The 16,527-nt window shown below is 43.1% G+C and overlaps 1 protein-coding gene across 4 annotated transcripts in view; it reads left to right on the top strand.

Annotated features, from left to right (window-relative positions):
* The first annotated feature begins 357 nt into the window (after window positions 1–357).
* Window positions 358–16,527, top strand: part of ANKRD13B (ankyrin repeat domain 13B) — a 242,923-nt gene continuing 226,753 nt past the window's right edge. For 2 of the 4 annotated variants that reach the window (XM_077294291.1, XM_077294288.1), the window contains exon 1: window positions 358–817. In XM_077294291.1, the coding sequence (XP_077150406.1) occupies window positions 716–817 (102 nt within the window). In that variant the 5' untranslated portion in view covers window positions 358–715. The remainder of the gene's footprint in view (window positions 818–16,527) is intronic. The other 2 variants (XM_077294292.1, XM_077294290.1) reach the window with 1 other exon arrangement.

The following is a 16,527-nucleotide window of genomic DNA, read 5'->3' as shown; positions in this document are numbered from 1 at the left end:
TGAATAAAATACTCTTGTTTTACATCTGATAGAAGAGGATGGCATTCATATGTAGCAATTATGAGTTCATGATGATGATTGGTAATTATTAAGAATATTCTAGAAAAAAAAAAAAGAAAAAATTCTTTATGAAGCTGCAGAAGAATCAAGCAAAAAAAAAAAAATTTATATATTTTTTCAACAACTAATTGTTGGTTATTTGTCTTAGCTCCCTGCATTGCCATGCCCAGGACACACACAGCTCCTCGCCCAATGTGGCCAGTGTGGCTCCCACAGCTCAGCTATGTAGGAGCAGCCGCACCTGCCAGCAAAGTGGAAAAGGAACTACATTCCCCATGATGCAAATCGCCTGTGCCTGTCACTGGCAGCATCCTGCACAATGCACAGCAGCAGCAGCAGCAGCAGACAGTAGAGCGGAGACCGCGCTGCCAGGGAGGAGTCCTGAGCCCACCGGGAGCCCCTGGCGCTGCCCCTGGCGCTGCCCCGCACTCTGCTGCCCCGCTCCCCTGCCTGCCTGCCTGACATGCCCCTTCCTTCTCTGCTCTGCTGGCTGCAGTGACAGGCGCTGCTGCCATCCCTGCACACACACAGACCCCCGGGCGGCACACAGCCTGGCACCCTCAGTGTTGCGGAGCCTCCCACGCTGCCCTCCTCCCCACACTCTTCTGCATGGTGCATTCGGGAGCCGGGGTGGGAAATCCAGCATGAGACGAGGATGATGCCAGCAAGGAAAGGTCCGGAGAGCAGATACCCCCTGCACTGCCTGGTGTGGCACAACAAATCCCGGGAGTTGGAGAAGGAGCTCTCTGAGAGGCAGGTGGGTGACATTGTGTCTGGGCAGAGCATGGGTGGTGGCAGCATGTAGACCATTGTGCCCAGGGTGGGGGGCACCAGTGCATGGAGTGGGCTGCAGACTGCCAGCCCTAGTGCCTGAGCCTTACATTATTACTTGTGATATGATATGTATTGTGTCCATTGTGTATTCTATTATTGTGTATCCTTATTTGTCAATATTTATCATCTGTTATGTAAATACAGCGTATAAATAATATCCCTTCCATTAGGTGTATTGAGATGCCAGGGAGGGGCAGGTAATATGTAGAAGTAGCATGTGGGAGAACATACATGTCGTCTCCCATCTCCCTGCCTTATAGCCTGGACTCTTATCTCTGCCATCTTTCCGTCTCATCATATAGTGCTATTATTAGGAGTCGACCATGTAAAAAAAAATATGAAGAATGTGAACTTTAAACATAAAAGCATTGTGGTTTGACTGTAGTCCATGACTTGTGGAATGAGAAATGTTCATGCCCAGATCACGTGTGAGTTCTCTTTGATCAGTGTGTAGTGTCCACAGTGGGCACAGAATACCCACTCGTTATATGTGGAAATAGAAGAAGCTTTAATGATCGCATAATATGGCATTTCATAAGCGTAAGCCTAAGGTCTCAAGGCAGATCTATAGAACCATTTTCATGCAGACACCTATGGATCCACTAAGCTGCCAGTGGAAACCAGTAAGACATGGCCAGTGCAATGATGAACGGCTCCACTGACAGCTATTGAGAATCATCTGTTTAATCTATACATTATGGGACATTGTTAGGTGTGTGCGCCGACATTACTAGTCTCAGCCTAGGGATCCATCCCTGTAGTTAATACCAACTAATTGTATTTCTAGACCTGGTTTTAATCTTTTACTGCTAGGTAATTGAATTCTGTGTTAATATAAGCAGTGCACCTGTAACTGGCTGTGGACTGAAATCCTTTATTAATTCAGTGGGAATCTTTTGATTCTGAAGCTAATTCCCATACATTTTCTACAAGTAAAGAGCTTTTTACATTATGATAATACTTTGGTAGGTTTCCTTCATTGCATATTAGTGCCAGATTAAGGCGAGTTGATGTGTAAAGCGTTTCATTGATATTCTCTGTTAATATATATTAATCTCTCCATGGAAATAAGAATGTTACATTAGAGTTCAAGAATCCTTTTAATGCAGCATGGTGGCTCAGTGGTTAGCACTGTTGCTTTGCAACGCTGGGGTCCCGGTTTAATCCCACCATGGACAACATCTGCAAGGAGTTTCCTCCAGGTTCCCTGATTTCCTCCTACATTCCAAAGACATAGTGATAGGGAATCTAGATTGTGAGCCCCAATGGGGACAGCGATGATGTCTGTAAAGCGCTATGGAATATAATGGTGCTATATTAGCAATGCATAATAATACAATAAATCTACCATTATGGCTCATTTGCAATACGTGCAAGTATATAATGGATTGTTACTAGTGGTTCAATGTTTGGTTTTGAATCCTTCTGAACTTATTATGATATAATTCACTACATGCTGATAAGCTTTTGGATGTTTATGTTTATGTTTTATGTAGCGCCCCCACTGCCGCAGGGCCGAGGGGTACCCGGTACCGGGCCTCTGAGTCTCTGTTCTGGGATTGTCACGGTGGCTAGACCCGGTCCGTGACCCTGCTGAGGGGCGTACAATGAATGTGGAGATGTGGGGATGATGTTATGGTGCAGTGCAGGTCGCAGTAAATAACGAGGACACCAGGTTGCAGTCTCTTTACCTCTTTACTGAAGGCTTCAGGATCCTCAGTCCGGAATACGGTTAACCAGGCTGCGCAAGTCCGGCCGGTCCGATGGCACCTCCAGAGTCCCCTTTGCAGGTGGAAATCTGTGCCTACCTTCTAGCGCTTGTGTGTTGTGGTCCTCCCCTGCTGTGCTTACGGGATAGTCCCCACAACTGTTGTGTCTGTTTCTGAAGTTCCCTCACAACTCGATTATGATGTTCTGCCTCGTCCCCCAGATGATATGGCTAGGACGCACCCGTATGACGGGTAGGCTCGGAGCTCTTCCTGGACTCTAGTGTCGCCCTCCTCCTGTTGTTGCCCCCTGTGTCTTCATAGGTGATTTGTGTGAGACAGCCCGCCTATAGCTGACTGTCCTGCCGTAGGTTTGAAGTTAGGCCTGGAGCTCTATACTTCCTCGGCGTTCCGGCCACCGGCTGCGCGCCTCAGTAGGATGTTGCCTCGTCTTACAGCACGACTCCTACTGGTGTTTCTCCTTGTTGCGTTGATCTCGTTTCTCACTCAGCACAATAAACCTCGCTTCTTGTCCTTTCTTAGGGTACCGCCGCGATCAGGTGCAGGCGTGGTCCCGTAACGTTCTCTCTGTTCGCTAGGCCTCTGTCAGGATCCCACCCCTGACAGGGACCCCCCTGAGTCTCTCCCCGCAACACCCTCTGCCACAGGATGTTGCCTGTTCGATTCCCAGTCAGCTTCTGTCTCACTTCCTGCCTAACCCCCAGTTTTACCAGACTGTGAGGAGTGGCCTAATGAATAGTACCCTTAGCTCCCATCTGGAGGCCAGACTGTGAAGTGTATTGGTGTCTGTGATACCTGGTCAGAAGAACTCCTTCAGTGCCATCAGACGTACCATAGCCCCCCTTAGCGGCGGAGCATCAGTACTGCAACGACCAGGACTCTGGGGCGCTGCATTTACATAACAGCCAATCTAAGCAGAGATGTAGTATAAGTCATGGTGGATAGTTCAACAGCCACAAATCTGATGAGGCAGGAGGTATGTGTAGACTACATCAGACTCTTTCTTTTTTGGACAGTGCAACAAATCTGTAATCATCTCTGTTTTGCCTTGATACAATTGAACTAATAGGCAGCTAAGGCTCTATTCACTTCTGCCCAAGGTATTTCCATATTTCTGTACCTCTCAATCCACTTTCACACGTTCAGTATTTGGACAGTATTTTACATCAGTATTTGTAAGCCAAAACAAGGAGTGAGTGAAAAAGGCAGAAGTGGTGACGTGTTTCTATTATACTTTTCTTCTAATTTGTTCCACTCCAAATTTTTGCTTATAAATACTGATGGAAAATACTGACCAAATACTGAACGTGTGACCGTGACCTAGTGGACCCCTGCATGCTGGAGACCCTCATTGGTCTGAGGACCCTGCAAACAATAATGGGCACCATCAGATTTCCAATATGTGACCAGCATTATACCCAACTAGATGGTGGCCCGATTCTAACGTATCCAGTATTCTAGAATATGTATGTATGTTGTATGTACAGTGCCTACAAGTAGTATTCAACCCCCTGCAGATTTAGCAGGTTTACACATTTGGAATTAACTTGGCATTGTGACATTTGGACTGTAGATCAGCCTGGAAGTGTGAAATGCACTACAGCAAAAAAGAATGTTATTTCTTTGTTTGTTTGTTTTTTAAATTGGGAAAAGTTTTTTCAGAGGGTCATTTATTATTCAACCCCTCAACCCACCAGAATTCTGTTTGGTTCCCTTAAAGTATTAAGAAGTAGTTCAGGCACAAAGAACAATGAGCTTCACATGTTTGGATTAATTATCTCTTTTTCCAGCCTTTTCTGACTATTTAAGACCCTCCCCAAACTTGTGAACAGCAGTCATACATGGTCAACATGGGAAAGACAAAGGAGCATTCCAAGGCCATCAGAGACAAGATCGTGGAGGGTCACAAGGCTGGCAAGGGGTACAAAACCCTTTCCAAGGAGTTGGGCCTACCTGTCTCCACTGTTGGGAGCATCATCCGGAAGTGGAAGACTTATGGAACTACTGTTAGCTTTCCACGGCCTGGACAGCCTTTGAAAGTTTCCTCCCGTGCCGAGGCCAGGCTTGTCCGAAGAGTCAAGGCTAACCCAAGGACAACAAGGAAGGAGCTCCGGGAAGATCTCATGGCAGTGGGGACATTGGTTTCAGTCAATACCATAAGTAACGTACTCCACCGCAATGGTCTCCGTTCCAGACGAGCCCGTAAGGTACCTTTACTTTGAAAGCATCATGTCAAGGCTCGTCTACAGTTTGCTCACGATCACTTGGAGGACTCAGAGACTGACTGGTTCAAGGTTCTCTGGTCTGATGAGACCAAAATCGAGATCTTTGGTGCCAACCACACACGTGACGTTTGGAGACTGGATGGCACTGCATACGACCCCAAGAATACCATCCCTACAGTCAAGCGTGGTGGTGGCAGCATCATGCTGTGGGGCCATCTGGTCCGCATCCATGGGAAGATGGATAGCATGGCCTACCTGGAGATTTTGGCCAAGAACCTCCGCTCCTCCATCAAGGATCTTAAGATGGGTCGTCATTTCATCTTCCAACAAGACAACGACCCAAAGCACACAGACAAAAAAACCAAGGCCTGGTTCAAGAGGCAAAAAATCAAGGTGTTGCAGTGGCCTAGTCAGTCTCCTGACCTTAACCCAATTGAAAACTTGTGGAAGGAGCTCAAGATTAAAGTCCACATGAGACACCCAAAGAACCTAGATAACTTGGAGAAGATCTGCATGGAGGAGTGGGCCAAGATAACTCCAGAGACCTGTGCCGGCCTGATCAGGTCTTATAAAAGACGATTATTAGCTGTAATTGCAAACAAAGGTTATTCCACAAAATATTAAACCTAGGGGTTGAATAATAATTGACCCACACTTTTATGTTTAAAATTTATAAAAATTTAACAGAGCAACAAAACTTTTTGGTTTGTAAGATTTATGCATCTGTTAATAAATCCTGCTCTTGTTTGAAGTTTGAAGGTTCTAACTTATTTGCATCTTATTAAACCTGCAAAATCTGCAGGGGGTTGAATACTACTTGTAGGCACTGTATATAGCAGCCACATAGTATATAGCACAGGCCACGTAGTATATAGGAGCCATGTAGTATATAGCAGACAAATACTACGTGGCCTGTGCTATATACTATGTGGCTGCTATATACATACATACATATTGTAGAATAGCCGATGCGTTAATACAGGCCACGCAGTATATAACAGTGGCCACGCTGTATATAACACAGCCCAAACAGAATATAAACACAGCCCACGTACTATATAACACAGCCCACGCAGTATATAGCAGCCACACAGTATATAACACAGACACACCGGCGACGTAGTATATAGCACAGGCCACGCAGTATATAACACTGCCCATGTAGTATATAGCAGCCACGCAGTATATAACACAGCCCACGTAGTATTTAGCAGTGTGGGCACCATATCCCTGTTAAAAAAAATAATTAAAATAAAAAATAGTTATATACTCACCCGCCGGGATCCAGCGAAGCTTTGGCAATTCGCGCGCGGCTGCCGCCATCTATCGTTCCCAGGATGCATTGCGAAATTACCCAGATGACTTAGCGGTCTCGCGAGACCGCTAAATCTTCTGGGTAGTTTCGCAATGCATCTCTGGGAACGAAAGATGGCGGCAGGCGCGAGTGCATTGTCGAACGACAGAAGATGAGAATAGCAGGTTTTTTGTTTTTTTATTATTTTTAACATTAGATCTTTTTACTATTGATGCCGCATAGGCAGCATCAATAGTAAAAAGTTGAGGACACACAGGGTTAATAGCAGCGGTAACGAAGTGTGTTACCCACGGCATAACGCGGTCCGTTACCGCTGGCATTAACCCTGTGTGAGCGGTGACTGGAGGGGAGTATGCGGACGCTGGGCACTGACTGCAGGGGAGTAGGGAGGGACTAATCGGACTGTGCCCGTCGCTGATTGGTCGCGGCAGCCATGACAGGCAGCTGGCGAGACCAATCAGCGACGCGGGATTTCCGTTACGGAAGTTGCCGACAGAAAGACTGAAGAACCCCTTAGACAATTATATATATAGATACGCCCATATGCAAGTGTGAACAGTGCCCGAGAAATACGTAATTCTCAGACTGCATGCCAGTGGGAGCATGTAATGAAAAAATCAAGTGAAGGTGTATAAATATTCAGATCTCTCAGCATTCATTTTTAACCTCCGCTTGAAATATGAGATGCTAGAAACAACTTCAGTTTCTGCTTGTGCTGAAGTTCTTAATAAGGTCTACAGTTCTTTTGCTGCATATTTTATAACTAAAGGATCAAATGTATCAAAATTGAGTATGTGTTACAGAATGTTCCCGCACCTCCAGCAGAGCTCCACAATTATATCTGTTGCTCATGAAATACCATATTGTAAATATTATTTATATTCCGGTCACTGAATAGGATATTTGGCTGCAGAATAGGAGTAATATGGTATGGTGTATATGGAGAACCAATAGCATGAGCCTGTTAGGATGGAAATCTGCGGTTTGCAAAGTTGTCTCAGTTATTAGGTAACGACTGCTATTGCTTTATTTTTTCCTGGAATATGAATATCAGACATCACATTAATATTAGGCAGGCATCAGTGTTTGGAAGTGTCAGACTAACAGACAGGTCCAGCTCTTGTAGAGGCTCTTTGCAATGCAATAGCTTGCAGGGCTGACGGCTACCTCTCCTGACCCCTAGCTCCTGACACAGGCATCCTAGCCTCATGTTTCTTTCAGTAGTTACATAGTAAGAGAGGAATAAGTAGTGGCCACACATGCAGGGGTTTATCTTCTGATACAGTGCAGCATTAGGCATGATGAAGTCCAAGATTTTTTTCCCCTTTAAGGGGTTGTCTCCCTTTATTTGTGTAGGAGCGCACTGCTCCTCTGCCTCCTGGCTTTCTGTGTTCCTAATGATTGACAGTTCTGGTTGTGCTGCCTTAACTCTGCGTTCTCCCATGTTGCAGTCACATGCAGCTTTGCCTCTGCTCCATCGGAGGAGTGCTGGGGACCAGAAGTTGGCCTGGTCCAGAGGGGTCACTTTGAGACTCTAAAGCAGGGGTGCACAACCTTTTTTGGTCTGATGGCCACATTTTCAGATTGAAACAACCCCATGGGTTACAATTACACATTAGTACATACCGTAAATATCTAATAGGAGCTGACTCCATTTTTAGGACACCCACCTACCAGCAGGATAGATGTCCTCTTCTCTTCCGTTAACAAACCACAAAGGAAGAGACCATGGATTGAGATTTCTCCAATGACGATAACACGGGGAAGTGTTCCCTTCTTCCAAAAACTACAATGATGAAGGCAGCACTCATGAAATTCCACTTCTGCACTTCATCTACTTCTTACCTAGATGATGGCATGGCCACTCAGTGCACCATTAATAGTTACCCATCCCTATGGTGCTACCTGACACTTCTCTAGTCCCTAACATGGAAAATACATTTAACACTGACAGACAAGTCTGTGACCCCATAATTGAAGCCCCCCCCCCCCCCACCAAAAAAAAGGCCATCAAGTGCTGCATGTGGCCCCTGAGATGCAGGTTGTGTACCCCCCGATCTGAATCAAAGAACTTGCAAGTGCCCACTCCTTGCCTGTGAAACCTACCACCTCTGATAGGTGGCCGGTCGCCTAGACAATGGGCAGTACACAATAGAATTAAAATCCTTCCGTTCTTGAAAAAAAAGAGTGGATTTGTAATTAGAGGTAAATTGCAAAGGAGCCAAATACTTAACAATTGTACCTGTTTAATAAGATGAGACGAACCCTTTAATGGAGCTACCGCATACACATTCGATTTTTGCTTGATCCCAAGAAAGACTATAGGGTCATAGTTTCATGTTTCCAGACAGTTATAACCTTCATACACATATAGTCTTATCAAAAATATCCTAAAAACTTGATTTGGCTCGGGGCTGAAAGTTTTATAAAAGTTTTCATGTATAATCCAGACATATTGTTTATCACGAATGTGTTATTCATAGATAAGGCAGACCTCCATACACATACATGTTCAACCCGGGCAAGCGTGCGTGTGAGTAGAAAGGAGACAAAGGGTTAGTTGCTGCCATACACCATTGGCAGCGCCTTAACCTCAGAATTATATATTGAAATTCAATGTCAGGAAGCCCCATACACAAAAGATATATGACGGGTCTGTTCATATCGATGGGTTTATTTTCAGCCAACCTCTTTAAAGGGTTTAGAAAAGTGGACCCCAAATGTTTTTTGGCATATGCCATAGAAAAATAATATATAGTACTCGCTGTCCCTCCATGTGGTCCCGTATGTCCGCTGCGGCTCCAGTCTCATTGTTTTGGCTGCAGAGATGACCTCACATCACCAGCAAACATCATTGTAGCCAATCACGGAGCCCGGAGGCTCGTCAGACGGTGTCTTATCGGACCAACTATTCCTCCACACGTCGGCATAAACCTTACTGTTCACAAGATCAGTCATTTTGACCAGGGGCGCCCAAACTTTTACATGCTACTGTACAGGCTAGTACATGATATATAGTCTGCAAATGTATGAGGAAGGTAGGAATAAGCTACAAAATCAAGAAGAGATGAAAAATCTATTTTGAATGACTAAACACTTGTCAAATAAATTGGTCATTTTGACCTAAACCTATTACGTGATCTTTGTAAGCTTACCTACATTTGATGACTAACCCTGTCCATTACTCATTTATTTTTCTGAATTCCTTTTTGTAATTGGATAATGGAAATCAGCGTCTTTAGTGGAGTTTTGGATAATGTCGTAGAGAAGAATAGCATCTTCCTTGTGCGTTGCCTAATGGCCTTATATAAGCGAGTCTTCTTTGTATTCCTTTCTGTTGTATTTATCTAAGCTCAAGACAAATTTGGAAGAAGGGCACATTAAATCCCCCCCCCCCCCCCCCCCTATTACTCATGCCTAGAGTTTTTTTGTTACAATAAATTCGGTATTAAAAAATCTAAACTTAATACCTTAATCCTACACTAGGTATTAGAAACTTATAGTTTACCTTTTTATCATCTAGAGACAGGTATTTTTTGATGTAACAACCCCTCTTTTGTTAGATCCCAATACCTAGAAATCAGTGATGAGACGATCCAGCAGCAAGCATTCAAATATCCTGCAGCACCCCAACAGGAGTAATAAGGTATTACACATTATCTATCGAGATTAATGCCGATTCTCCAAAACATTTTTTGCCGTTTCAACGATGGCTGATAGATGAGGGTCCTAAATGGTGGACCCACTTTTTTTTAAGGGGTTTTCCCAAGAATAAAGTTCATTTTAATCAACAGATCTTGGAATAATAAGCTCCACAATTGTATGTGTTTAAATAAAATGTTCCTGTGCTGAGATAATCTTATACATATGCAGGGGCACATTTATCAGATTATCTCAGCACAGGAACATTTTATTTAAACACATAAAATTGTGTAAATTATTATTATTCCAAGATCTGTTGATTAAAATGAACTTTGTTGGTGGAAAAATCCCTTTAAATCAAAATAATCTAATACGATAACTTTTTTAACCCCTTCCCGACATTTGACGTACTATCCCGTCGAGGTGGGGTGGGCCCCCATGACCGCCGACGGGATAGTACGTCATACGCGATCGGCCGCGCTCACGGGGGGAGCGCGGCCGATCGCGGCCGGGTGTCGGCTGCATATCGCAGCTGACATCCGGCACTATGTGCCAGGAGCGGTCACGGACCGCCCCCGGCACATTAACCCCCGGCACACCGCGATCAAACATGATCGCGGTGTACCGGCGGTACAGGGAAGCATCGCGCAGGGAGGGGGCTCCCTGCGGGCTTCCCTGAGACGATCGGTACAAGGTGATGTACTCACCTCGTACCGAACGTCTTCTCCCTGCAGGCCCCGGATCCAAAATGGCCGAGGGGCTGTATCCGGGTCCTGCAGGGAGCACTTCCAGGTCGGAGCAGGCTGCAGATGAAAGCTGCAGCCTGCTCCGATGAAAGTATGATCGCCGATCTGATAGAGTGCTGTGCACACTATCAGATCTGCGATCTGTGATGTCCCCCCCTGGGACAAAGTAAAAAAGTAAAAAAAAAAATTTCCACATGTGTAAAAAAAAATAAAAAAAATTCCTAAATAAATAATAATAAAAAAAAAAATATTATTCCCATAAATACATTTCTTTATCTAAAAAAAACAAACAAAAACAATAAAAGTACACATATTTAGTATCGCCGCGTCCGTAACGACCCAACCTATAAAACTGGCCCACTAGTTAACCCCTTCAGTAAACACCGTAAGAAAAAAAAAAAAAAAACGAGGCAAAAAACAACGCTTTATTACCATACCGCCGAACAAAAAGTGGAATAACACGCGATCAAAAAGACGGATATAAATAACCATGTTACCGCTGAAAGCGTCATCTTGTCCCGCAAAAAACGAGCCGCCATACAGCATCATCAGCAAAAAAATAAAAAAGTTATAGTCCTCAGAATAAAGTGATGCCAAAATAATTATTTTTTCTATAAAATAGTTTTTATCGTATAAAAGCGTCAAAACATAAAAAAATGATATAAATGAGGTATCGCTGTAATCGTACTGACCCGACGAATAAAACTGCTTTATCAATTTTACCAAACGCGGAACGGTATAAACGCCTCCCCCAAAAGAAATTCATGAATAGCTGGTTTTTGATCACTCTGCCTCACAAAAATCGGAATAAAAAGCGATCAAAAAATGTCACGTGTCCGAAAATGTTACCAATAAAAACGTCAACTCGTCCCGCAAAAAACAAGACCTCACATGACTCTGTGGACCAAAATGTGGAAAAATTATAGGTCTCAAAATGTGGAGACGCAAAAACTTTTTTGCTATAAAAAGCGTCTTTTAGTCTGGTTTCACACTTGCGTTTTTATCTGCATGCGTTTTTTAAAAAAACCACATGTGTGAAAAAATGCATGTAAACGCGGTAAAACGCATGCGTTTTTATAGAAAAACACAAGAAAACAAGAAAAAAACAAAAAACCCTAACCCTACCCCTAACCCTACCCCTAACCTGAAATACGTGGCACTGAAATACGTGGCACTGAAATATACGTTTATATACGTATATACGTATATAAGTGCCACGATATTTCAGTGGCCACGTATATAAGTGCCACGTATATAAGTGCCACGTATTTAAGTGCCACGTATTTAAGTGCCACGTATTTAAGTGCCACGTATTTAAGTGCCACGTATTTCAGTGCCACGTATTTCAGTGCCACGTATTTCAGTGCCACGTATTTTTCAGTGCCTGAAATACGTGGCACTGAAATACGTGGCACTGAAATACGTGGCACTGAAATATCGTGGCACTGAAATATCGTGGCACTGAAATATCGTGGCACTGAAATATCGTGGCACTGAAGTATTTACGTGCCACGTATTTTTCAGTGCCTGAAATACGTGGCACTGAAATACGTGGCACTAAAATACGTGGCACTAAAATACGTGGCACTGAAATATCGTGGCACTGAAATACGTGGCACTTAAATACGTGGCACTTAAATACGTGGCTCTTAAATACGTGGCTCTTAAATACGTGGCACTTATATACGTGGCACTTATATACGTGGCACTTATGACTGTCAGAAAATGTTCAGTAAACAGTTAGGGGTGAGGTTAGGGGTAGGGTTTCAGGTAGAATTGGGGAGTTTCCACTGTTCAGGCACATCAGGGGCTCTCCAAACGCGACATGGCGTCCAATCTCAATTCCAGCCAATTCTGCGTTGAAAAAGTAACACAGTGCTCCTTCCCTTCCGAGCTCTCCCGTGCGTCCAAAAAGGGGTTTACCCCAACATATGGGGTATCAGCGTACTAGGGACAAATTGAACAACAACTTCTGGGGTCCAAGTTCTCTTGTTATCCTTGGGAAAATAAAAATTTGGGGGGCTAAAAATCATTTTTGTGGGAAAAAAAATATGTTTTATTTTCACGGCTCTGCGTTGTAAACTGTAGTGAAACACTTGGGGGTTCAAAGTTCTCACAACACATCTAGATAAGTTCCTTGGGAGGTCTAGTTTCCAATATGGGGTCACTTGTGGGGGGTTTGTACTATTTGGGTACATCAGGGGCTCTGCAAATGCAACGTGACGCCTGCAGACCAATCCATTTAAGTCTGCATTCCAAATGGCGCTCCTTCCCTTCCGAGCTCTGTCATGCGCCCAAACAGTGGTTCCCCCCCACATAGGGGGTATCAGCATACTCAGGACAAATGGGACAACAACTTTTAGGGTCCAATTTATCCTGATACCCTTGTGAAAATACAAAACTGGGGGCTAAAAAATCATTTTTGTGAAAAAAAAAATAATTTTTATTTTCACGGCTCTGCGTTATAAACTGTAGTGAAACACTTGGGGGTTCAAAGTTCTCACAACACATCTAGATAAGTTCCTTGGGGGGTCTAGTTTCCAATATGGGGTCACTTGTGGGGGGTTTGTACTATTTGGGTACATCAGGGGCTCTGCAAATGCAACGTGACGCCTGCAGACCAATCCATTTAAGTCTGCATTCCAAATGGCGCTCCTTCCCTTCCGAGCTCTGTCATGCGCCCAAACAGTGGTTCCCCCCCACATAGGGGGTATCAGCGTACTCAGGACAAATTGGACAACAACTTTTAGGGTCCAATTTATCCTGATACCCTTGTGAAAATACAAAACTGGGGGCTAAAAAATCATTTTTGTGAAAAAAAAAATAATTTTTATTTTCACGGCTCTGCGTTATAAACTGTAGTGAAACACTTGGGGGTTCAAAGTTCTCACAACACATCTAGATAAGTTCCTTGGGGGGTCTAGTTTCCAATATGGGGTCACTTGTGGGGGGTTTGTACTGTTTGGGTACATCAGGGGCTCTGCAAATGCAACGTGACGCCTGCAGACCAATCCATTTAAGTCTGCATTCCAAATGGCGCTCCTTCCCTTCCGAGCTCTGTCATGCGCCCAAACAGTGGTTCCCCCCCACATAGGGGGTATCAGCATACTCAGGACAAATTGGACAACAACTTTTAGGGTCCAATTTATCCTGATACCCTTGTGAAAATACAAAACCGGGGGCTAAAAAATCATTTTTGTGAAAAAAAAAAATAATTTTTATTTTCACGGCTCTGCGTTATAAACTGTAGTGAAACATTTGGGGGTTCAAAGCTCTCAAAACACATCTAGATAAGTTCCTTAGGGGGTCTACTTTCCAAAATGGTGTCACTTGTGGGGGGGTTTAATGTTTAGGCACATCAGGGGCTCTCCAAACGCAACATGGCATCCCATCTTAATTCCAGTCAATTTTGCATTGAAAAGTAAAATAGCGCTTCTTCCCTTCTGAGCTCTGCTATGCGCCCAAACAATGGTTTACACCCACATATGGGGTATCGTCGTACTCAGGACAAATTGCACAACAACTTTTGTGGTCTAATTTCTTCTCTTACCCTTGGGGAAATAAAAAAATGGGGGTGAAAAGATCATTTTTGTGAAAAAATATGATTTTTTATTTTTACGGCTCTGCATTATAAACTTCTGTGAAGCACTTGTTGGGTCAAAGTGCTCAACACACATCTAGATAAGTTCCTTAAGGGGTCTACTTTCCAAAATGGTGTCACTCGTGGGGGGTTTCAATGTTTAGGCACATTAGGGGCTCTCCAAACGCAACATGGCGTCCTATCTCAATTCCAGTCAATTTTGCATTGAAAAGTCAAATGGCGCTTCTTCCCTTCTGAGCTCTGCCCTGCGCCCAAACAATGGTTTACACCCACATATGGGGTATCAGTGTACTCAGGACAAATTGCACAACAATTTTTGGGGTCCAATTTCTTCTCTTACCCTTGGGAAAATAAAAAATTGGGGGTGAAAAGATCATTTTTGTGAAAAAATATGATTTTTTATTTTTACGGCTCTGCATTATAAACTTCTGTAAAGCACTTGTTGGGTCAAAGTGCTCACCACACATCTAGATAAGTTCCTTAGGGGGTCTACTTTCCAAAATGGTGTCACTTGTTAGGGGTTTCAATGTTTAGGCACATCAAGGGCTCTCTAAATGCAACATGGCGTCCCATCTCAATTCCAGTCAATTTTGCATTGAAAAGTCAAATGGCGCTCCTTCCCTTCCGAGCTCTGCCCTGCGCCCAAACAATGGTTTACACCCACATATGGGGTATCAGCGTACTCAGGACAAATTGCACAACAATTTTTGGGGTCCAATTTCTTCTCTCACCCTTGGGAAAATAAAAAATTGGGGGTGAAAAGATCATTTTTGTGAAAAAATATGATTTTTTATTTTTACGGCTCTGCATTATAAACTTCTGTAAAGCACTTGTTGGGTCAAAGTGCTCACCACACATCTAGATAAGTTCCTTAGGGGGTCTACTTTCCAAAATGGTGTCACTTGTTAGGGGTTTCAATGTTTAGGCACATCAGGGGCTCTCCAAATGCAACATGGCGTCCCATCTCAATTCCAGTCAATTTTGCATTGAAAAGTCAAATGGCGCTCCTTTGCTTCCAAGCTCTGCCATGCGCCCAAACTGTGGTTTACCCCCACATATGGGGTATCAGCGTACTCAGGACAAATTGCACAACAACTTTTGGGGTCTATTTTCTCCTGTTACCCTTGGTAAAATAAAACAAATTGGATCTGAAATAAATTTTGTGTGAAAAAAAGTTAAATGTTCATTTTTATTTAAACATTCCAAAAATTCCTGTGAAACACCTGAAGGGTTAATAAACTTCTTGAAAGTGGTTTTGAGTACCTTGAGGGGTGCAGTTTTTAGAATGGTGTCACACTTGGGTATTTTCTATCATATAGACCCGTCAAAATGACTTCAAATGAGATGTGGTCCCTAAAAAAAAATGGTGTTGTAAAAATGAGAAATTGCTGGTCAACTTTTAACCCTTATAACTCCGTCACAAAAAAAAATTTTGGTTCCAAAATTGTGCTGATGTAAAGTAGACATGTGGGAAATGTTATTTATTAAGTATTTTGTGTGACATATGTCTGTGATTTAAGGGCATAAAAATTCAAAGTTGGAAAATTGCGAAATTTTCAAAATTTTCGCCAAATATTCGTTTTTTTCACAAATAAACGCAAGTTATATCGAAGAAATTTTACCACTAACATGAAGTACAATATGTCACGAGAAAACAATGTCAGAATCGCCAAGATCCGTTGAAGCGTTCCAGAGTTATAACCTCATAAAGGGACAGTGGTCAGAATTGTAAAAATTGGCCCGGTCATTAACGTGCAAACCACCCTTGGTGGTGAAGGGGTTAATATTGCTCTAAAATATTTTTTCTAATATATTTTTAGTTCCACACTGAATGAGATCAGTATATCATTGTCATTAAATTTATAGCATAGCTTGTGGAGGAAAAGGGGGAGAAAACCACCAATGTGAACACAAACTCCACGTTACTCACAAGTTCTGGTAGCCTGGAGGCGTAATAAAATGTCTATTTTACCTATTGTGATATACTGCTCCTATTTATTCATCGCCTGCTGCGTTCTGCATAATAATCTGTTTTCTGTCCCAGGAGGTCAGCCGCACACACTTTGCTCTTAGACTAGAAAGGAGATTCTAATAATTGTGATTGAAGCCATATTTCTTTAAAAACAGCAGTGCTTTAATTTAAGTTTTTCCCTTTTTGTTTTTTTCTGGAAGGTTCTATACACCTGTCACCATGGGAATGGGTAAATCCAGTCCTTGATTAAAAGGACATTCACCTTTTTAGCACTAAAAAAAATAATTATTCTTTCAGCTGAGATAAAAAATCAAAGGAAACAGAAAAGGAACATACAAAAAAAAATCAAAGGCAGAAAACAAACAAAACAGTGATTTATTGGTAATAGCTTTATTTTCTCCTGCC

This window comes from Ranitomeya variabilis, chromosome 3, assembly GCF_051348905.1.
Source record: "Ranitomeya variabilis isolate aRanVar5 chromosome 3, aRanVar5.hap1, whole genome shotgun sequence".
Classification (NCBI taxonomy): domain Eukaryota; kingdom Metazoa; phylum Chordata; class Amphibia; order Anura; family Dendrobatidae; genus Ranitomeya; species Ranitomeya variabilis.
Note: the sequence above shows the minus strand (reverse complement) of the source record. Positions and strands in the feature narration are given on the sequence as shown.